This window comes from Saccoglossus kowalevskii, chromosome 3, assembly GCF_978046115.1.
Source record: "Saccoglossus kowalevskii chromosome 3, keSacKowa6.1, whole genome shotgun sequence".
Classification (NCBI taxonomy): Eukaryota; Metazoa; Hemichordata; class Enteropneusta; family Harrimaniidae; genus Saccoglossus; species Saccoglossus kowalevskii.
Genome location: NC_140643.1, coordinates 46,181,835 through 46,206,925, shown reverse-complemented (window position 1 = coordinate 46,206,925; position 25,091 = coordinate 46,181,835). Strand labels below are relative to the sequence as shown.

The window sequence follows — 25,091 nt, the reverse complement described above, 5'->3', positions numbered from 1 at the left end:
ATCATGTACAATGATTCCCTAAACATTTACAACGCAGAGGGCGCTATATTGACTGCAATCAGCTGGACGGCGTACTGCCATGTGTTTAACGTTTGGGGTGTGAACAGAATTGTGCACAATGCCGATGCGAGGGAGGGATCCCATCCGTCGAACAATACAGTATTTAAAGCAAGGAAAACTACATTTGCGTGAAAATGTACAGATTTTCACGATTAACTATAACCAAAAGGGTGCTGCTAGTAAAGGAGCCAGGTACGTGTCAATAATAACAAATTATTATTACTTAATTTTAATGAAAATTCAAATAAATATCGCTGCATGCAAGAATTGCAGTCTACAACAGTTTAGATAAAATGTTTACAAAATCCTGAACTCTAGCATTTATGGAGAATAACAGATATCCCATCAAAAATTTCCATTTGGTTTCAGACAAAATTATTGTATATATTAATAACTATTTGGGCACATTTCTAGAAGCCGTACATACACACGAATTGGTGACGTCACAAAATACATGACCTCCAATCGGGGTCGTTTCCTCGGCATATACGAATTGGTATATACAAATGAAAATACTTAAGACATTACACATAAGGTAAAACAAATCACGTGACAATATAATGATAATAACGGTAATAAATCCTAGCTTAACAGTTGAACAGAACGATCATATAGTCAGTCGGGTCACGCCAAGGGTCACACACTTTGTTGCAAAATGGCAGTGTGGTTGAAACTGGGTCATGGCGTGACGGGCGAGGAAGACATCATTAAACACTCACAAAATCGCAATAAAACGGGGAAGTGGTTGCATATTACGGCGTAGCCAACATGGGAAATAAAAAAATGCACAATACATACGACATGGGTTCGAATCACACTAGATACACACTCACCAGAATCGAAGCAATCGTAAATCAGCAATCGTTTTGGCTTTCCCGTTCAACTCATCGGTACATTGGTACATTGGAGAAGTCCCTCATCGATCAATGTCGTGGCATGGTACACAAGCGTGCCATCGAGATAAAACAATATTAGCTTGAAAAGACAGTGAGTCCCGCTCAGAGCTACCGTAAAAACGTAAATCAAATAAACTGAAATCCCCAAACCGTAACAAGTAAACAAAAAACTTTGCGAAAAAATAATAAACCTCACAAAACTCCATGCAAAACTGAATGAATAAATAATATAACAAGTAACCTGTAGAATACTGTGTGGGTAATATTTTTTATATCGATTTTTGTTGCATTTGCAGCAAATAGTTACCAAACAATGAGAAATCTATAGGATTGAATATACCCCACAGCTGGCTTCACATGCATTGTTCATAGTTCATATGGTGCTTACACCAGGATTTAATTACAGCACCTAGGCGGCATGTGGTTACAGCTTAATGTTCCGAGTAATCGCAAGAAATTGACATGACAATAGAAATTCATTAAAGACTGGCACTCCCGCATGCAATTAACAGCGAGTGAAATTCCTGGGATTGAAACATATTTTGAAGTCACTGATGTAGGCAACGAATAACTGCAAGTTGACATAAAGACGAGGTAGTTTATTTAATCAGTGGTCAACTAGAGGCTGAAATTATAATTGATTTGTTTATTTCAATTTCTCCTGACGTCAAATAGAATACACTGGTGAAACACGGTAGTAACTGTGGGTGAAAGGATGTTTTGGGGTGTAGTTTACATTGTATATGGAGTGGTAGGGTCGGGTGTAATGTGTTCATTTCCAACTATTATGAAGTCACGTAGAATTTCACTTAATATTTTTGCTGACATGTTTTCAAGCATTACATGTGAATCCAATTTTCACTGCGCTGTGTCTCAATAGAGTATGAGGGAAATGGCATATTCACTGGAATTTATTTCAGGGGAAAAATGTTTTCAGTGATAATGAAGTATTATGACAGATACCCTCCCCGTGGCTTTCATTGCGTATGGAAGTTATTTTCACGAGTGATGCGGTGTATCCTGCTGCCGTACATTCACGAGCGAAGCCACGGGGAGGGTGTGGGGTTCTGTTATTATACATATGTCCCATATTTGATTATTTCATATTAAAAAAAGAACGTGCAACAAACCGGGATAGAAATTTAGATCGGGGAACCCAATTGCCCATTAATATGCTCCAAGACAGTGCTGCGACCACAGTCACTTGGGGGCTGAAAATCAATAAATACTAATTTTCAAAAAAAAATCATCCGCTATACGTATAGTTTATTTATATACGTATAGCGGATGATTTTTTTGTTGAAAATTAGTATTTATTGATTTTCAGCCCCCAAGTGACTGTGGCTGCGACCTAGCAACGCTTGTCAGTGTAGAACGCGTGTCGCTGTACGTGAGTCGTTGTCCGAATAAATAACTCGTGGATGTTTAAGCGCGGTGGTCGTAGCGCAGCGCGTGTTCGAATTTCATGTAAATAAACAATGTATTTTACACGCGTTGTATACATCGCTATGAGTCCCATATCGAACGGGACGCGACACGACGACTGTCGCCCTTTAGTTGGGACCACGACTACGATACACGGTAGATGTTGAAGTTAAAAGTTCCTCCACAGATCTGTGCATTGGCAAACATGCCGTGCAACTGCGGTACACCACTGACGGAATGACTTTCGTTGAAATCGGTCGTCGCTGACTCGTGAGCTGCACACTACAACCTCGTTTGTGATGTTGCTTGCTGGTCGTGGATAGACTGAGTCTTGGTTACCGGTTAATTTTTGCTAATTTGGCGTTGGTAGTCTTTATTTGGAACTGAATAACACCGCAACGTTGCCAGCAGAAACCTCATGGTATATGGATGTTGATGGTTGCGGCTCCATATTAATCGGAGATTTTACTGCGGGTCCAGGCAGCGGATTTATAAAACTCAGTTTCCAGGTGGTCAACAAACATTAAGTTCTCCCAATCCTAGTATTCTATGTGATGTACATCTAACATGCCAAAAATGCTGGTGAACGATTTGAACCTGACAAAAATACTTGAAATAGATACCAGGAAGGGGGGGGGGTAAAAGAAAAGTTATATAACATTTTATTATTCAATAATTTATTAAAATACATAAGTTTGTCCAACTCCCTGTGATACAACACCTCAGACATAGCTCATTGTACTCGGCTTGAGTGTGGGCAAAAAGTTACTATTTGAATTTTTGATATCTTGTTTCATTAATGAGAAAGTTGACCCCGAAGTTAGAGTAACTATTCAGCAGGAATGGCTTTTTAACTCTTCTGTGATTTTTTTTGGCTTGGCTGATTTTGTTCATACTTGACAGGCAGGTCGTACCATCACTAATTGGAAAAACAATCCTGACCCACCGCTACCATGGCAACAGCCAAAATCTGTTTTTTGAATACTTTCGCCAAATTTATTGCCTCCTACCAGTCTTGTAATAGCAGTGCCCAAATGATCATGCCTTTTATTTTGGCTGCGTTGCGCACTGGTAAGAGATCACCGGCGCCGACATTGTTACACTGTATCAACGTAATCTCAACGCAACTTTGAACTTTGAATGAAATGTAAATGCTGCCTCCAATCTAGAAAATACTATCGCAAAACGGTTGGAAATAATACATTTAACGGCTGAATACGTCCTAGCAATACAATTAAGTGACTTCTAAAGACTGAATGTTTTTTGCGAACTTCATATACGGTGCCCGGTTTTAGTTAGGATGTTTCTGCTGGCGACGTTGCGACGTTACCCAGTTACAAATAAAGATTACCAACGCCAAATGAACAACATTTTAACCGGTAATGAAGATTCATTCAATTCACGGAAGTTACATCACAAGCGAAGTTGTAGCATGCGGCTCAGCGACGACCGCTGTCGACGAAAGTCATCCCGTCAGTGGAGTACCGCAGTAGCATGGCATGTTTGCCAATGCAAAATTCTGTGGAGAAACTTTTAACTTCAACATAAATTTGTGTCAACCCAGGGTCAACCCTTCACCATTGTATTCAAACGAATCACGTGGTGTGCCGTTCTTCTTCAAACCCGACATTCAATCAATAGGGGAGTTTCAGTTAAAAAAAACATCGCAAATCATGCAAATTCAACATTTTCAAACCAGTATACTAAAACAGAAATGCTAAGTAATGCAAAAGAAGGATAGATGTTACTTTTCAGTATACACATCTCTGTTGATACTATCCCTCACATATTCTACCCCCAATTATTCCTGCGTAAAATGGACTAGCCTCTTTCTTGTTGACATTCAGAGTAAAATCACGTGACAGGCTGTTAAAATTGGCTGTTGCATACACTTTCGCCGATCTGGAAAATGTGTTTAATTAGCTCTCATTCAAGCAACAATGCAGATTTCTCAGTTGGGGTGAAACTATTGGACTCTGCCATTAAAAAATAGGGGTGTTTTGAGAAAAAAAACGAATAACCCTGGAGTGCACACAACACACTGAATTTCGGAACAAATCTTGCATTATTTACAGCAGCAGAATACCACAGAAATATCAGACGAAACATGGAAACACTATATATTGTATTTCGGCTTGAACCCTCTCTATTGCAATTCCAGGAATTACACCCATATGTGCACCCATTTTCAATCACCCAACCCTGAAAACAAATTCTTAATACCACGCTGAAGCGTTTGGTAATAACTTACGTCTTAAACTGGACGACGCGCAATTTGTTCAACAGTTTCCAGATTGTGACAAGAGATAAACAAGACCCAAGTCAAGGTACGTTTTGTTAAAGTGTCGATGGCGTTCCTATATTACGAAAACAATTCAGGCAATAGACGAATATCTTCCGCGGTGTTGTGGAATTTATACTGTGTCTGCTGAATTGTTGATTGAGGGTTCAAAGTCAGCAGTTAACATGTTGTTAGAAAATTTCACAATTAAATCAAAATATCCAATGATACCAGTATATTTATTTCATTATTTTAACAACTTGTAATTGTGTGAATTAATCAAATGCGAGTTGTTTACACCAAAATAAATCTCAAATATTTGTCGACACATTTATTCTCTCAATTTAACAACCTTGTAGAGGTGGAAATTAATTAAACGACGGGTATTTACTCACAAATATATGGTCAATATTTGTCCATACATTTATTCTTTCAATTAACAACTTGTAATGGTGTAAAATTATTAAATGAGAGTTGTCTACACCAAAATAAGACTCAAATATTTGTCCACACATTTATTCTCTCAATTTAACAACTTGTAATGGTGTAAAATTATTTAAACGAGACTGAGATGTCTACACCAAATAAGCCTCAAATATTTGTCCACACATTTATTCTCTTAATTTAGCAACTCGTAATTGTTGGAATTAATCAAATGCTAGTTGTCTACAACAAAATAAATTTCAAATACTTGTCCACACATTTATTCTCTCAATTTAACAACTTGTAATAGTGTAAAATTATTAAATGAGAGTTGTCTGCACCAAAATAAGTCTCAAATATTTGTCCACACATATATTTTCTCAATTTAACAACTTGTAATTGTGGGAATTAATCAAGCGCGAGTTGTTTACACCAAACTTAACGATCACACTTTTTGGCTTTTCGAAAGCTACTACTCAAAGAAATATGGATTACTCCGGAATTGCAACATCAAGGTTCAATCTGAGAAAATGTCAGAATAGAAAGGATGCGAACCACGTTGTGTACGTTTGCCATGCACTCTGAAATTAATGCGAGTTTTCTAATAAAATTAAAAGCATAAACCAAACCACCAAGCCAATCACGATTATTATGAAACGAAACACACCTTTTACATGCATATTTTAAAGAATATCGTCGACGCCCAGTAAAAACACTCTGGGCTTATAATCATGAATGCTCTCAACTCGATAAATACCAAGTAAAATTATAGGGATGGGCTTCATACTCGGGAGGGGCTTACGATCGGGGAAATACGATACTTTAACGCAATTGGGCTTTAATTCACTCTCAGAATACTGTGGTTCAAACGCATAAGGCTGTAACCCAAGTTTTAAAAAGCACATTGTGCATATAAAAGTTGAGTTTATACTAGTAGTACACAATGCTTGGCAGCATGAACGGCTATGTACAATGGCGTATACGAATGCAATCAGATACTAAAATGTCATAGCTTTGAAAAGTACCCGGATGTTAAATATGTTCGTTCCTTATTTATTCCCCTTCATGAATGGCCTCCATGGTGTTTAATTGCAAGCACTTCAAATGTCTATCCAAGCTACAGTTATAATTAAAACAAAATTAAACCACTGCAATATTATTTCGAATACAGTTTAGAATATACACAACTATAAATTAAGCCCGCATTTAGGTTCGCTTTAAATGCGACTTTTCTACACCAAAATAAGTCTCAAATATTAGTCCATACATTTATTCTCTCAATTTAACCACTTGTAATTGTGTAAAATAATTAAACAAGAGTTGTTTAATCAGTTGACATCAATGCAACTTACCCGCAGACAGTGCACAACAGGAACATGTCTTGGCATTAGGGTTAGCGTCGGGTCAGGTATGGGCAACGCAAATGGCAAACACCCAATTGGCAAGATGTACACCAACGGGTTATGGCATGCATATAGTTTACACAAATAAAACAATTGGACAATTGTAACTCAATAATAGAAATATGTTGTATTTATATATATACAGTATATATACACACTATATAGTCTCATCAAATGCAAACACAATCATGGTCTTGTGGGTCAGTTGTCTACATAGTGATCAGGAGGATCTGGGTTCAATTCCCATTTTGCCTGTCTTTTATCTCGCAAACACTAATTTGCAATAAAGCTAAATATGACAACAAATCAGTGAAAACAGTGCTCCTATAAATAGGACTTAAATCCTATCACTTGTGTGAAGACACTCTTGGTACAGTGAACAAGACAGTGCGCTGGGAACTTTGATAAACAGTACCATCACAATTAACTAGTAGTAGGTAGCCACATATCCCTGTTGAATTCTAAAACTGTGATGAATAGCTGCCAAATACTTTTTGTTATTTTTATAAGAGTATTTTCAGTAAATTAGTGATTGACAAACATATTTTCTTTGAGATAAATATTTATTGATACTTAAATAAACCTTGTTCTGTCAATTGTTTTTTTTTTCAGCAGATGAACATGTTATGCTTAAAAAAACAGCTGGAAAATAAATTAATGGCTTAAGGATGTAAATATATGCTATTTTTCATGAAATAAACCAAGATGTCACTTATTTAGGTCATGTGGTTTATTGCTCTTCAGTCACTGATGTCTTCAATTTGATGCAAAATCTTCAAATAAGTTAACCCTCCTGTATACTGTTACATTTATTATATAATTTATTAATTTACATGATAAAACAAAACTACTGAGATGGTTCATCATCTCTACCAACTCAACCCGACCCCTGTATTATAACTTTCAATATCGAAAGAGGGATCTAAATGGAGTACATTTTTGATAAAATTGCCAAAGGCTGTGTGGCAGAATATTAATCTCAAACTTTAGTTGGACACTTCAGCTTTTTTTTGGATGCAATTCTTGTACAATACTGTCAGTTTCCCTATAGTAACGGTACATTCGCATATAAAAAAACTGACTGGGAATACTCCTCTTTGAAATAACAATATTTTAGAGCTAATGAAAAATAATTGTCTGTGGGAAAGTATCTTTTTCTTCTCTTAGTTTGTCAACCATCCAATAAAATATGGATACACTGTCCCTAGGAGTCTGGAATAATGGGCTGTCTTTCAACTGAGACTGTAGAGATTTTGAGGCAGTTGTGGTCAGTGCAAGGACTGTAACATCAGGCAAAACAGCATAGTTCCCCAACATGCTAGAAAAATCCCTTGAATGCACTTTGTTGTGTCTTGCGCATGCTTTTTTGGCTGTCATCCTTTTTTTCACCCCTACAAAAAATAAACACACAAATTATCATTTGAAGGTAAACGTGTACAAGTTAGGACTCCAAATCTAATAATTTCCTGATTTTTAAGAAAAAAATTCTCTAGTAAAACATGTACACTGAAATTTTGGTAGAATCAGCACTTTTATAATGAATTGCCCAATTAACATAATGAACCAACACAGCTCTGTACATATGCAGTAGTGGAGGATTATGTTCACATATATCCTACATTAAAAATATTCGCATTTTATCTGAGAATATGAAATGATGAGTGGCTAAGCCACTTTTAAACCGCATTCCATCGACCATTCAACATGAACTTCTACAATATATAACACACATAATGCAAACTACGATTTTAATGTTGAGTGGAAATCTTACCTTCATTAATGAAACCACGGGTGAAACTATGATAACAGCACCAGGTTCCTGAATTATAAAAGGGTAGATTAGTGATTTAGCCAAATCCAGTTGGCTGGATGGCTTGGACATTGTTTTTTGATAACAGATGTGTTAATGCCTCCTTCTTGCACACCTTAAAGAAAGGACTCGGCAAATAAATTATTCATGTTACTGGTTCATGCATATAGGTCACAGTCACGGCGTCACGTGAAGACAAAACTATTACTTTTACTCACAGGTGCTCAGACCGTTTAATGGTTAAGACGGGAGTAGGGGATGTCGTTGAAAGGCTAAATACAAATACGAAAATTACTGACATGAAAACCATAGGTTTATTAGAGACTCGCAAAAACATTGCTTGGCCGTAATATATTAACTCATAATGCAATAGTATGATCGTGATGACTGTATCAGTATAAAGTCGAAGCAACATGCACATAATTGATGGTTTATATTGCGTCGAATGCGACTCGTTAACGTGATCGGTGACTGTCGCCTCACCTGCGGTAATACAAGGTCATCAAAGTTGAAATCCGAATTACATACATCAATCGTGATTGCTCACAAATAACAATTAAGTTTTTGTAAAAGTGACTAAAACTCACCTCAAATTCGGAATCGTCGATTGATTTCACATCGATTCTAGCATTACTTGCAGCCATCTTGAAATAGCCTGGAACGATGAGTCTGGCGCATGTGCAAAGTCAGACAGCTATTTTTGTAAGCCGCACTATGATTGGTCGACAAAACTCGTCGAAAACTGATCTCGTTGTATGAGATTTGTATAGGCATTGAGTCAGATGTAGTTAGAGGCGACTGGGACACAATTTTCTAAGAACTGATTAACGGCAAGAAAAACCAAAAAAATCAACATATTCAAACTAAAATACAAATAAATATAATATAAAGGGTTATTAAAAAAAAAAAAAGTATTAAAAAAAAAAAAAAATTGGAGCCTCATACCTACATCGGATTTTAATCAGATTGGGACTGGACACTCCTACAAGACAAGATATGAAAGACGTTAAAAACATAAACAACAACTTCTGTATATCAAGAACTCAAGTCAGAAAAACAGAACACAGAAATACTCCCTCACATGGAAGCCAGTCGCAGCCGACGACGTAAAGTCACGTGCAACAACAACAACAGACACAAGGAGCATTGCTGCTCTCCAAATGGGTCCCTTCTTTTGTATTGACCCCCTATAAATTGCTAATCCCCCTTTCAAACTCTTCCCCCCAAATAATATATCGCCCCTTTCAGAATGTATTGACCCACAAATTAATGAATATTCATGAGCACAGAAACTGCTACAAGACAAGATATGAAAGACGTTAAAAACATAAACAACAACTTCTGTATATCAAGAACTCAAGTCAGAAAAACAGAACACAGAAATACTCCCTCACATGGAAGCCAGTCGCAGCCGACGACGTAAAGTCACGTGCAACAACAACAACAGACACAAAGAGCATTGCTGCTCTCCAAATGGGTCCCTTCTTTTGTATTGACCCCCTAAGAATTGCTAATCCCCCTTTCAAACTCTTCCCCCCAAATAATATATCGCCCCTTTTAGAATGTATTGACCCACAAATTAATGAATATTCATGAGCACAGAAACTGCTACGTCATGAATAAATTAGCATAATTTTTAAAAAATTGCATAAAGTGTAGGTACGTCTTCTGGAGTCCTGCCATTATTTGTTTATTTTGAAAACTTTTGTTAATACCTCTGTTGTAACAAAAAAACAAAAACATATTTAGAGAAACATGGCGGCTATTAACAACGCTGACTCAGTTTAGTCTTTATACACTGTGAACACAAGACCAATTAAAGCCGCAAGCGGCGTCACCGGGGCCCAAGCTATCGGACGAATTTCGTCATTAAAGTGCTCACCGAATCGCCATTAAGGTACTTTGAATGATTTGTACCTTGAGGTTGATGTGCCTTCTATTTACCTGGTTTGGTAATGAGAGATGGTTTTTAGAATATATAAGGAGCCATGTGCTTATGCATATTATTGAGATTACAATGTCATATATGGTATTCTTTTATGTTAGTCTTTTGTTTGATTACTTCATTATGGCACTGGTTGCATGTCCCGTTTTGCAACAGTGTTTCAGATATGACAGTTATGCATATTAATGAGTTCACGTGACCATATATGGACATCTTTTATTTTAGTGAGAGCTCTTGTTTACAATCATCTTAATAATGTAGACCACGAAGTTTGAATGAACAGTTACATTAAGTACACATGCAGTTAGTTGCATGTATTTACCTGGTCTGGTTATTAAAATATGGTTTTCAAAATATATAATTAGCCATGTGTTTATGGATAATAATGAGGTTTGTTTGATGCCTTCATTATGGTACAAGTTAGATATCCCGTTCTGTAACAGTGTTACAGATATGACAGTTATGCATATTAATGAGCTCACAGGACCATATATGGTCATCTGTTATTTTAATCACATTTCTTGTTCAATATCATCATAATAATACAAGTTTCATCTTCCTAACTGCAACAGTGTTTGAGATATAATGGTTATGCATATTAATGAGTTCACATGACCATATATGGTCTTCAGTTATTTTAGTCAAATCTCTTGTTTAACGTCATCATAATAGCGCAGGTTACATCTTCCTAACTACAACAGTGCTTGACATATAGCAGTTATGCATACTAATGAGGTTAGAAGCTCCCCACCCCATGGGTGCGTAGCCACATGACCTAGCCATATGCCATTCAGGGGAAAGAATGTATCTAAAGAGTAGAATACACGTACAAAATTTTATTCCAATCGGACCAATACAACACATGTAATTGAACAATTTCTGTTTGCACAATATCCAAGATGGCGGCTAAATCATGTGACTGATCAAAATTATATTATTTTTCTCATATGGAGCTATGGCCAGACATATTATTAATGAAAACATCTAGTAGATCGGTTGAAGCAGCTTAAAGAAACAAATGCCCAAACTTTTGGTCATTTTTATTTGAAATCCAAGATGGCGGCCAAACATGTGACTGATCAAAACTATATCATTTGTTTCAAATGGAGCAATGGCCAAACATGATATATACAACATATCTAGTTGATAGGTTGAAGCACCTTTGAGAAACAAATGGCCAAACTTTTGGTCATTTTCATCTAAAATCCAAGATGGCGGCCAAACCACGTGACTGATCGAAAATATATTATTTTTTTCAAATGGACCTATGGCCATACATCTGATATACAACGTATCTAGTTGATCGGTTGAAGCACCTCTGAGAAACAAATGTCCAAAATTTTGGTCAATTTTGCCTAAAATCCAAGATGGCGGCCAAACCATGTGACTTATCTGAATTTTTTCTTTGATATCTGAAAGAGGTCACATAATTGTGGCTTGATAAAAAAAACTACTTCCTGTCTAGAAGAAATCCAAAATGGCGGCCAAACCATGTGACAAATCATAACAATTTTTTCAAACTTAAATGTGCTTTGTATATTGAAGCTAAATACTATATATGGGAGCATTTCGCTTGGTAGTTCTGAAGAAGAAGATTTTCAAGGGTTTTTTCCCGTTTTTGGGAGAAAAAACATGGCGGAAAAAGTTGAGGTTTACGTTTAGAATTTTTTTTCATATATCTACTACACATGAGTTGTACTATATGCCATAAAAAACCCTGATCGCCTAGACCCTCAGAAAGTGGTCAAATACCCACTTCCTGTTTAACTTCAATCCAATATGGCTGCCAAACTAATTGACCAATCAAAATTCTAAAAGCATGTTGCACCAGTTCACATTAGGGACTATCAGTATACAGCATTATCAGACCATTCTATTCAGCGGTTTTCTCAAACGGCTTGACGAAAAAAGTTACGGAAGAAAGAAAGAAAGAAGATTAAAGCCGCAAGCGGCATCACCGGGGCCCAAGCTGACAAGATTCTGTTTCATAATTAATGTGGTCACATGTTAGACAATCAGCTGCAGGTAGCTTGTATTATCAGTAACAATGAGGTCAAAATGAACTTGGTACCATGTATTTACCTATTTTGGTTATCAAAATATGGTTTTCAGGATATACAATGAGCCATGTTCTTATGCACAATAATGAGATTACATAATCATATATAGCCATTTCTAATGTCAGTTACATCTTTCATTCAATGTCTTCATAATGACACTATTTACATGTCCTGCTCTGCGACAGTGTTTTAGATATGACTGCTTTGCATATTAATGAGTTCACATGACCATATATGGTCATCGGTTATTTTAATCAAATCTCTTGTTCACTGTTGTCATAATAACACAGAATTCATCTTCCTAACTGCAACAGTGTTTAAGATATAATGGTTATGCATATTAATGAGCTCACATGACCATATATGGTCATCTGTTATTTTAATGAAATCAATTGTTTAATGTTGTCATAATAACACAGGTTTCATCTTCCTAACTCCAACAGTGCTTGAGATATATCAGTTATGCATATTAATGAGGTTAGAAGCCCCCACCCCTCAGGCGGCCAGCGACAAAACCCAGCCACGTGCCATTCGGTTAAAAGAATGCATCTCAAGAGTAGAATGCACATATACAATTTTAGCCAAATCCGACCAATACAACACATGTAATTGCACAAGATTTGTTTTCATAAAATCCAAGATGGCGGCCAAACCATGTGACTGATCAAAATAATATTATTTTTCTCATATGGAGCTAAGGCCAGGCATGGTAAATATAAAAACATCTATTAGATTGGTTGAATCACCTCTGAGAAACAAATGCCCAAACTTTTGGTCAATTTTGCTTAAAATCCAAGATGGCGGCTAAACCATGTGACTGATCTGAAATCTTTTTTAGGTTTCTGAAAGGGTTTGATATACAGATGCCATGATGCAAAATTGAAAATAATCCCTCAAGTGTTGCCAGAGTAAAAAACTACTTCCTGTTTAGAAGAAATCCAAAATGGTGGCCAAACCACGTGACCAATCGTAATATTTTTTTCAAACGTAAATGGGATTCATATATAGAAGCTAAATACAACATATGAGAGCATTCTGCTAGGTGGTTCTGAAGAAGAAGATTTTCAAGTGTTTTTTGCCGTTTTTAGGAAAAACAAAATGGCGGGAAAAGTCACGTGACCGCTAAAGTTTTTATTGCTGATATCTATTACACATGAGTTGTACTATATACTATAAAAAAATCTAGACGCCTAGACCCTCAGAAAGTGGTCAAACAGCCACTTCCGGTTTTATTTCAATCCAATATGGCTGCCAAACTAATTGACCAATCTAAATTCTGAAAGCATGTTGCACCAGTTCACATTAGGGACTATCAGTATAGAGCATTATCAGACCATTCCGTTCAGCGGTTTTCTCAAACGGCTTGACGAAAAAAGTTACGGAAGAAAGAAAGAAAGAAAGAAGAAAAAACCGGACAATAAGAATAGGGGCCTCGCCCTTCGGGCTTGGGCCCCTAAAAAAACTGAACAATAACAATAGGGGCCTAGCCCTTCGGGCTTGGGCCCCTAATTAAAACCACTGATAACCATTGATAGTCAAGCTGGCTCTGTGGGACAGTATGAACACAGTATTATCATTACCTCCATGGTATTATGAACTTGGGTAAGGGATGGGATGATTTTCAATGGGTCAGGTAATAAAAATCTGGAAATTAAGAATGATAAATGTGTTTTTGAAAAGTATTTAGATGACATAGCATTATCAAAGAATGTAGACAGAAATTTCTCTCAGCTCTCTTTATTTATGACCCACTTTTCCAAAATGTTAGTATTGATGATCTATTCATTGAAATTCTCTCCAGTTGTGACAAGTTTATCCTTTCCATCTTTGCTTTTTTTGTTTCTTGTATTTTAGGTCTGTTTACCTTACTTTTGTTTGTGTTCGTTCCAAATAAATAAATATTTATAAATTTTCATGAATTTCAAATGAAAACAACCTGACCAAGGCCAAATAAAATCAATGTGTTTCTTGTAACATTGAAAACAGAAGTAGGGCAAGTAGGCAAGAATAACTTTTTGACTCCCGTGTGCGAAGCACAAAAGGGAGTCTTTGCAGTTACCCTGTCTGTATGTCTGTATGTCACTTTTTTTGTTCCACCGTTATCTCAAGAACCACTAATCAAATTTTCGTGAAACTTGGTACATAGATGCTCTGGGATGATGCGCAGAGTTGATTAGGTTTTGGTAAAAATCTATGAATATTAATTACCTAATTTGCATGATAATTAGCTGATTTTTAGCTGTTCCAAGACTGTTCCACTGATATCTAAAGAACCACTCATTGGATTTTGATGAAACTTGGCACATGGATGCTCTGAACTAGTGCGCAGATTTGAGTAGTTTTGGGTAAAAATCTATGAATATTAATTACCTAATTTGAATGATAATTAACTGATTTCAAGCTGTTCCATGACTGTTCCACTGATATTTGAAGAACCACTCTTTGGATTTTGATGAAACTTGGCACATGGATGCTCTGAACCAATACGCAGATTTGATTAGTTTTGAGTAAAAATCTATGAATATTAATTACCGAATTTACATAATGATAAATCAATTTTCGGCTTTTCCACTGATATCTCAAGTACTAATCATAACATGTCAATAAAACTTGGGACATAGATGTCATATGACACTGCACAGACCTGATAGTTAGCCTTCGCAGACGAAGTCTGCCGAAGGCTTATAGATTGGGTTCTGTCCGTCCGTCCGTCCGTCCTTCCGTCCGTTCGTCCGTCTTTTGCCTCCTATAACTTTGATATGCTCTGTCCAATTTTTTTCCAAATTGGTGCAAATGTATATCTCAATGCCATACATATGCACGCCAAGTATTTTTTTGATTCGCCAAAGTTTCATTGTGTTTTTCTGTGATTTTCAACATTTTACTAGTACAAATGCCGAAATTTGCCGGAAAAGTCCGAGTTTTAACGACATCTCGCAAGAGAACTGGCATACCGTATTGCGCATGCGCCAGTCCAACCGCTGAGGAAATCGTCGGCGATTTCGTCTGAGGATATTTTATTCCGGACTGTATCTTTCTTTGCACAAGGCTTACATAGATTAAATTCTATCTCAAAGGTAAGAAACTGTGCCAATGGTATTTATTATGAACTTTGATTTATCCTTTTGTGTCCTGACTTTAGTGAGAAACTAGCGATCGCACAGTGTCACATTTTGCCAGAAAAACAGTCCTGCTATTAGTTCAAGAACTGGTTATGAAACGTGTAAATCGAAAGTCTATCTCGTCATTTAGGAGGCTTGGGAATAACGTTTGGCATATAAAATACTGGTATAATAAAAACGTAAAAGTTTAGAACACGCTGATCGTGATTCTGTTATGTACGATTGCTATTTCCGTTGTTCATTGGCAACTGTAGCAGATTGAAACTTGGTTTCGTGACGACACATTAGACTAGAATTATCGAGAAAACACAAGTCAAGTTCGGCCAACCGTGACTGCTTGAAAGCAAAGATGAAATTGAAAAGTACTTTAATTCAATGTCAATGAATCTATCATCACTTTTAAATTACCTTTGAAGTAAATATGATACCCGAGTGCGTTATTGCATTCGTGACCGGGACTTCCATGCTCCATGCGGTGTTGGAAGTTTATCGGTAAATCGAACCTCTGTCAACAGAGACACATTTTCCCAATCAGCTATTTATTTCGGTACAGAAGTCAGGGTGGCAATTTCAATGTTTAGCTACCATAATTTATCTCCATTATGAGCAGGAAAATAAATTACGGACCTCGATTGAGATGGATTTAACGGCGGCCATGTTTTTAAGGGATATGTGAAATAATATTAGGGAGGGGGTCAAATTCACGTAATCCCCAATTTTAATGATGTTGACTTAATATTAAATTTTTTTTTTCAAAACTTCGGATATTATTTTATATGATATTTTAATACAACTACAATATGTTAATTAGTATGCAAATTAATATGCAAATTAACAGCCAATCTGAGACAATGCAATCAAGTTCAAAGGAAATTTGACATACACTTAGGTTACATGATCACTACCTCTGCTGATTAGTTTTTTATGCACTTCTATCTGCTTTTATATTAAATGTATTTTTTTGTATTTTTCTCAATAGTTTTTTTTTATTACTTTTGATAGCTTGGCATCCATTTGGTTCAGCTCAAGTGAAATTTTCGGCACAAGTACTCTGGCTTTTTGCACATTCTTAATATTTTATTTTTGCAGAATCCTGTGAATATTAATTTAACAACTTTGTAGAGTGGAAACTATTGAATTAGTTCATCCCAGACTTTGGTAGAACATGTTTAAAATAGTACAGTGTGAACTGCAATTTCTTTCTGGCTGGTATAAATTTATTAAGTAATATTTTTTCGTACTAAAAAGACTCAAATATCTTTTTTAATTAAATCTTACAGCCAATGGGAGCACATATGCTACAACCTCTGCTTACTTTGGACTAAATGTTTTTTTGTTTTTTGTTTTTTCAGGTGCAGAGCCAGATTTTTTTCTCAGAAAGCAAAGGCACTGGAACTACATGTATTACAAAAACATACCGGTGCTATTCATTGCGTGTCTGACAATTGTATAAAGTTTAGCAGGTCCTCTTTTTTTTTACTTTGAGAAGTTCTGTCAACCAAAGCATAAATATGTGTTTTCTCTGCACATAAAATTTCACACGATTTGTTAATATTAATGTATGATAATAAAAACTTGATAATATTCTTCTGGATTTTTGTACTTTATTTGTATCATTGTCGTATGAGAAGTAATCTTGTCCTTATTAGAGATATTGAAACTAATCCAGGGCCACAAACTAGTTTATCCAAACAGACACAACACTGACTCTACATATTTGCAGATCTGATTTGTATACTTCCTTGACATTTTATCTGTTGTACTGGTTTGGTGCTATCTGGTTTCCTTGCTCAGAATAATGCTGACCTGGATGGAGAGTGCTATAAACTTGAAAATGCCATAGAAATCATGTTTGCCAATTTATGTCCATGCAACTTTAGAATGACAACTAGCGAAGGCAGTGTCATTCATGACTTGTTTTTAGGGTAATATCAGTACATATTAATTACCTAATTTGCATAATTAATTAATTTTCAGCTTTTGATATTTCAAGTAGTAATGATCATGTTTCAATGAAACTTGGTACATAGTTACTTGAGGACTATGCAGAGACCTAATTAGTTTTTGGGTAAATATTTGTGCATATTAATCACCTTATTAGCATAATTAGTTAATTTTCAGCTTTTCACCTGATATCTCAAGTACTAATCATCACATCTCATTGAGACTTGTTACATAGATATTCTAGGACTGCAGAGACCTGATTAATGTTGGGATAAATAATTGTGCCTATTAATTACCTAATTTGCATAATTAGTTAATTTTTTGCTGTTCTATGGCTGTTGCACTGATGTCTAAAAGCCACTCATTGGATTTCAATGAAACTTTTAAAAAGTACCCATCACATTTCAATGAACCTAGGACTATACACCATATTAGTTTTTGGTAAATATTTATGCTTCTTAATCACCTAATTAATTAATACTGATATCTCAAGTATTGATCATCACATTTGAATAAAACTTGGTACATAAGTGCTCTAGGACAATAGACAGCCTGATTAATTTTTGGTTATAATCTGTTCATATTAATTCTCTAATTAGCATAATAATTAATATTATTTTGGTTCTAATCACATTTCAATGAAACTTGTTACATTGTGCAGACCTTATTAGTTTTACTCTTAAATCTGTTCATATTAGTTACCTAATTTGCATAATTAGTTTTCTGCGTTTCCATCAACATCTCAAGTTCAAGTAATTTTGATTTAATTTTGAATGTGTCTCCAATACTCTCAGCACACGGGAGTTCTTTCTAAGCTTTCTTTGATTATTTCATGAGAGTTATTTATTCTCAATATATTATTACGCAGTGCTGCTTAGCCCTTACTGTCCTATGAGAGTATTTTTCAATAATATACCACATCTTGCATGTACAAGTTGACATTTTAGTTCAAAAATGAAGAATTTCAAATGGAGTGGAAGTGTCTATTTTCAAGTTTGGCCATAAAAAGATACAGGATCGACTGAAAAAATCTAGACAAGGGTCAGGGGACCAGAAACAATTTTTTTTTTTTTTTTATTTGGCCTATCGCCCAATCACAAGCCTTATCAAAATACTGCCCGTATAGAACTCCACTGCGGCCAGTTTAACCTCCCAGTTGACACAACCAAATGGCATCTTCATGTTAATGTTGATAAAACACAGTTGTTATTTTTACTAAATCAAAAGAAAGAAAAACTTTTTCTTTGAAGAAAGCAAATTAATGTCAATTATATAAAATCTTTTCTTGAAAAAAAAGTAGGTAAAAACAAACTACAAAGCAAATGAGAAAAATCAATGTTGCTTCTAAAAAACAAAATTCATAAAAACACATTTGATTAAATGATTTAAAGTATTAGATTCAGTAATTCATCAAATATAAGGGCTGAGATCATTTTCACACAAATGCTGGCATACCCCTGGGACCTCTATGTACTATCCCCAGAAAACAGGAATTGTAACAGGTTTTATGTGTACTATCCTTCCCTGGAGAACAAGAATGAGCTCCCTTGTCTGGGGATCAACTATTTTAGAAAGCATGGCCAGTATATAGCTTGGTTCAAGCTATAAACACATTGATTCTGGCAGGAAAAGAAAACGGCTCATATAATAGAATAGAATAGAATAGTATAGTGCTTTATTGACACCGTAAAGAAAATATTACATTTCTATTTTGGTTGTGTACATCAATGAAGTTGAAAAATTGAAATGTAAAAATTGAAATGTAAATTGAAAACATAAGTAAAAAAAATATATAATAAAAATAGCAACATTAGACTATACTACTAGTATTTTGATTGTGAAATTAGTCCTTTCACACATACTTTGATAATAAGTTTTGACATTGTTAGTCATGCAGTGTTTGTTTTTTTTACATTGAAACAAATATTTAGTTAGAGCTTATATAATTGTTTTAAATAAACAACTCTTATTGTTTTCACACAGGGATTTTATTTACTGGAATCTAGGACAGCTGCAGTATAAAAGTCCACATGTACAAATCTTGACATTCAAAAATCTAACTCCAACACCTCTTATCCAATCATGGCTAGGTAAGAGAGTCAATCGTATCTTAACTGACAAAACAACATACAACTGTATATAAATGTATATTGTTTATTAAATTATGCAAAGTCACCTGACGTCTGCTTAAATATGTCTTGTATATGGAACAGTAACATGGGTGAATACAGCAAAGAATAAGTTGAAATTATTGATGACAATAATACTCACTTTAAAAATTGCAAGTTTCTATGAAAAAGAAAAACCAGCTTTGTTATTTTGTTACTTTCAGACTGTCACAATGGCAGCATAAATATTCTGAAGGCTTCTCAATTTTGTTGAAGAATTCTGGAATGAGAGGGTTGGCTTATTACAAAATGCACTTGATAATTGTTGTTTAACTTGAAATGACTATTATTATTATTTTCAGTTACCGGGGAAGAGGTTGTCATGGATATTGATAGCAAAGATAATAATCAAATTCTTGAAGCAATTCAGAAAGTGTTGGGAAAGTCTGCGTAAGTAATTATTTGTTAATGTTGTGTAGTGACACCAGAGGGCGCTGTGTACATGTATCTGAAACACAATTGGTTTTACCACAGGGAGTTGGACAAATTTAATGTATTTTAATAAATTATTAAATAATAAAATGTTATATAACTTTTCTTTTTTTTTAATTTTTTATCTGAGTATACAAAAAATAAAAATAATAACGCACCAAAAGAAAAAAAGACAGAATAACCACTCAGTGCGTAGTCAAGACATGCAGAATACAAGAAGAATAAAAATAATGCTTTATTAATACCGTAAAGAAAGAGTTAACATTTCTTTTTAGGTTTTCAGATTAATAAAGTAAACAATAAAAGTACATGAAATATAAAAATTGATTTAAAAAGAATTCAACATTAGTGAACGACAAGAATACTACAGACAAATATATGTATGAACCAGCAAAACCACTCACTGTATATGGGTAGTCATGGAGACTTACAGAATATGTATGAACCAGCAAACCACTCACTGTATATTGGTAGTCATGGAGACTTACAGAATATGTATGAACCAGCAAATCACTCACTGTATATGGGTAGTCATGGAGACTTACAGCAGTGGGTGAAGTGATTCAATATTATTCTATGATGGCCTAAAAACAAACTTGAATTTCTTGATCAGTTTGTAGAACACCATCAAAAACTTTTCTTTATCCCCCCCTTCCTGGTATCGATTTCAAGTAATCACTGATCTTTTTTTATACCACTCTTTCCGCGCTAATGTTATATACAAATTTTAATGCGCGATGTAGACACACCCTATTATAGTAAAATATCCCAAGGGTTGAAACGCGCCAGGACTGTGGCATAAAATCACGCATCCTAACCTTTTAAAGTTCGTTTTCTTTACATATATTGCATCTGTAATGACATGGATGGCATTAGAAAGTGACACAATTGCATTTGCACTTGAATATTTTTCAAATTAAAACTTATTGCGAACGAGTGACATTGCAGGAGCACAGCCGTAAAGCCGGAAACCGGATGTTGTGATCTTTGATCTCTATCGCAAAGAATGACTCATATATTGTTGTGTTACATGATCAGAAGTAAACAATTTTCCCATGAATCATATCGGGTTTTTAAATGTTAAAGGTTATACTTGATAATCTTATGTGACGACGCAACCCTTTTATTAGTCCCCGTTCAGGCGCAGCCTGAAAAGGGGAGTTATAATTCAGGTTTTGTCCGGTTTCCATCTCCAACATTTTCTCAGAAATTCTACAGCAGGTATCAGTGAAACTTGGCAGGTTGATGAACAAGTGTATTCCGAGTATGCACGTAATTTTTTTTCCAGATCTGAAAATCCCAAGTGGGTCTTTTTCCAAAGAATTTCTTAAAATAAATGATTTATGTAAAAATTCCCCTAAAAGTTTTATTATATTTCTGTCATTACTTTTCATTAAATATGTGAATTTTTGCAGGTTGGTAATGATTTCTTTGGGGAATAAAATACTGAAAATAAAATCATTTCTGGGCAAACTAAAAAAAAGTGTAATTCGTCTTCAACTTCCTGTGATGGGCATTGTTTACAAATTCTATTTTCTAATGGTATGTCTGCCCTTTTCAATGGCTAGATTGTGACTACTTGTCCTGAATCTAATCATTGATATTCTTTGATTATTATCCAAAACATTAATGTAATTTTCCAGATTGTAATTCATTTTAAATTTAATGTATGTCCTCAGTTTTGTTTTTTCATTTGTCATATTCTCTCTTCAGTATGTTACATGTATGTATTGTTGTTTAATAGTGCTGCTAATTTCTTCAATATTTTGATGTGATAGTTGTTATAAAAATAATATACTCTTCTTATATAATCCACATAATGTAACATTTAAGGTAACGAGACTATTATTTGTGTTGAAAATTATGATTTTCACATTTATTTATTAATTGATGAACTGCACTATAACTTTTCATGTGATAAAGTCAACATAACATAGAATGTCATGTAAGTTGGTTAAAATGTAGATTTTCTGAAAGGAAGCAAGGCAGCCTCACTAGTGTTCTCCAAAATCAACAACCCAGGTTTAATCTGGTCGCCTATAGTTGCGTTCACGCACAGCTCCTTAGCACGGGCTAAGAGGTCAAATTCCTTAGCCCGTGCTAAGAAAACGTGCGTGAACGCTTAGCACGGGCTAAGGAATGCTAAGTACGGGTTAAATCTGATCCGAATTTAAGACGCGGTCTAGACCTTAGCACGGGCTAACGGAGTATGCGTGAACGCTTAGCCCAGGGCTAAGCGCCCTCTGCGGCGATCTTTGGGTGTGAAAATTGTCCCATGTTCGTATAACGACACTATTCCACCAGTCATTACTCCGCGCTCACTTCCACACTAATCGGGTCACTGTAGTAGAGCGTACAGCAGCTCCAATCGTAGACAAAATAAATTTGGTTCGCTGTCTACGACATGCATTAATAAAACGCTGTATTCTGTTACGCCCGTTGTATACTGTTTATGTGCATCTAAATAAGTGGTCCGTCTTCTCTCGCGTTCCTGTGCACGTCGCTTCAAAATTAGAACGAAACATGCCAGCAGCAGAAATAGAACCTCGCGCGTGTCATCCATTTTTCATTCGTAAATAGCGGCTTACCAAAGGTCACCAACTAATGGCAGCCCTTAGCCCGTGCTAACGACTGGCCCTCCCTGTGCGTGGACGCAATTGGGTCTAGCCGAAATGCAAATATGCTAGATAAGCCTAAATCAGCTTAAATCTTAGCCCATACTTCGTGTAACATGAACACAACTTATAAGTTTCAAAGATAAACTCAAGACAAAGCAATGTTAGGATGTGTTATCAGTAGCTATCTGACACACAATGAGTGTTTCCAAACATTTGAGTGGTTTGTCCCAGCCCCTGTTTGTTTCACAGATTAGTCATTTGCATATGAATGTGTCAGAAACAAGGTCATACAGCCACTGAAAAAAAATCATTGATTTTGGTGTTTTCATATGCCGAATTTATCCAATTATAGCTATCCCATTCCTTTATTTTTTTTGGTTTTCAATAGCCTTACACATTTGGATGTCCCTACACATGTTAAAACAGACCTTGATGGGAAAACAAATTGATTGTGCCGATAAACAAGTTTGAAAATCTTTGCTGTTACTTCATGGACGTTTTCTAGGAGTTTATGTTTTTCAAAATACAAGGTCTTTAACAAAAAATAACGTATACTTATTGTCGTCGGATTAACACCAAATTTTCACAGCTTTAAGGTGACAGTGAGAGGAACTTGAATGTGTCCAGACAAACTATTTCATCGATTATTTACCAACGAGTTGTGGTTTGAATTGGGGGCAATGCGACTAAAACAGTAATTGAAATTCAGCACACTATTTTTTAAAAAACGTGTTGCTTGAATAAAACTGACCAGACACATTCAATTTACCAGACTATTGAACAACTAGGAAAAGTGAAAAAAAAACTCCTTATCGCCAGCATAAATGCGTAATTATTCTTTTTACAGAAAAAGGAATTTTTCACCTTTGATTGAGTAACGTGTCATAGAATGCAGATACCGGCATGCAAAATACTCTTGTGAAAAGCTTGAAGTCTGGAGATTCTAAAAATATATACTTTCCCGGGTCTATTTGTAGTCATTTAGTTACAATTAGAAGATGAAAACAAGTATGCAAATAATAGTCCCGCTACCTTAATCTATTGTCACAATACTTGTTGCAGTATTTCTAGTTTACATTGTAAATTATTATAAATCAAATTTAAAATGTAACCACAAGATAACCTTATTATGTTTGTTATAATACCATTTATGTTATTATATTTCTATCAACTGCTATATCATTTATTTGGCAAATGTGAACAAAGTAGAGAGCTCAAACATGACTTGAATTTGATGTGAATTTTGAACACTGGAACAAAATCATTTTAACACTAATAATATTTATTTATTTACCCAATAAAAATATTAATAACATAAGATTAAAAATAAAAAAAAAAACGAATCCAACAGGTCTTTGAGGCTTACTTTCAATAGATCGCAGCAAAGCGGCTGTTCTGCTAAATTGCATTTTTTTTTATACATGTATCAGAAGTATAATAATGATAATTATTTTTTTTTTTTGCTTAATTTATACAGTGAAACTTTGGCAGCTGAAGAAAGAGTACGAGCTAAGAGTGATAACCCAGCAAACTTTGGAGAAGGATGCCTTAGGAAGTGCATATGTGAAGTCCCAGGACAAATACCATGCCCTGGAGTTATACCATTACCTAAGGAAATGAGGGGAAAATACAAGAAGATGGCAGAACAATAATTTATGTGTTTTTTAGTTATAATTGGAGAATAAGATTTGAACATTAATGATTAGCCAGAGAGTCTCATTAACTTTTAAGACTGCATTTTATTTTTGTTTCTGATATTTTTGTTTATTTTAGCAGATACTGATCTGTATTTAAGATTTGAATTATGGCCAATTAAAATGATTTTTAGTCCCTGTTCGAATGCTGTCCGAAAACAGGGACTTATGTTTTGACCTCTGTGTGTCCGTGCGTATGTGCTTCCGTGTGTGCGTCCGGACCTGTATCTTAGAAATGCCTGGACCAATCACAATCAAACTTCACACATACATCATGCATGATATTATACATACAATTTATTTCACGATCTGATTAAAGATGGTCACATGGTAGTCATTTTTGTGCTAAAAAAATCATCAAAATCAAGCATTTCTTGGCTGTTCACAGATGGATTTTGTTCAAACTTGGTACATGTGTTGGACATTATAGGACCTTGATGCACATCATTTTCTTTTTCAAATAAGATTCAAAATGGCCGACTGGCGGCCATTTTGTTTTAATGATTGTGGTTCTAGTTGCATATCTCTGACTTTCTTTCACTGATTATGTTCAAATTTTAAATATTCATTATACATCATGTCAAAGATATACAGACATATTGGTTTGACGATCCTATTAAAAATGGCCGAATTTTTCATTTTTTTTTAATGAATTGGCTTCTAGAGCCATATCTCAGTATACATGAGATGGTAGATTTTGTTTTAATTACGGTAATGCTGTTCCAGAGCAATATCTCTCGATACTCGTTTGATGATGAGATACAAATGTAAATCATTTTAATGTTAAACAATCATCATAATCATATTCCT

At 35.2% G+C, this 25,091-nt stretch overlaps 1 protein-coding gene, 1 long non-coding RNA gene and 1 other non-coding gene across 3 annotated transcripts; 2 read left to right on the top strand and 1 right to left on the bottom strand.

Annotated features, from left to right (window-relative positions):
- Positions 1-41: 41 nt before the first annotated feature.
- Positions 42-24,458, top strand: LOC100375481 (small ribosomal subunit protein mS25-like). Its single transcript, XM_002737107.3, has 4 exons — positions 42-252; positions 19,353-19,459; positions 19,840-19,927; positions 24,065-24,458. The coding sequence occupies exons 1-4, from the start codon at positions 119-121 to the stop codon at positions 24,237-24,239; spliced, it is 504 nt and encodes a 167-aa protein (XP_002737153.1). The 5' UTR covers positions 42-118; the 3' UTR covers positions 24,240-24,458.
- Positions 15,236-17,011, top strand: LOC146748022 (uncharacterized). The gene is made up of 2 exons (XR_014928917.1): positions 15,236-15,380; positions 16,778-17,011. It is a non-coding gene; the product is annotated as an uncharacterized LOC146748022 (long non-coding RNA).
- Positions 20,461-20,599, bottom strand: LOC144356540 (small nucleolar RNA SNORA79). Its single transcript, XR_013421454.1, has one exon. It is a non-coding gene; the product is annotated as a small nucleolar RNA SNORA79 (small nucleolar RNA).
- Positions 24,459-25,091: the final 633 nt, after the last annotated feature.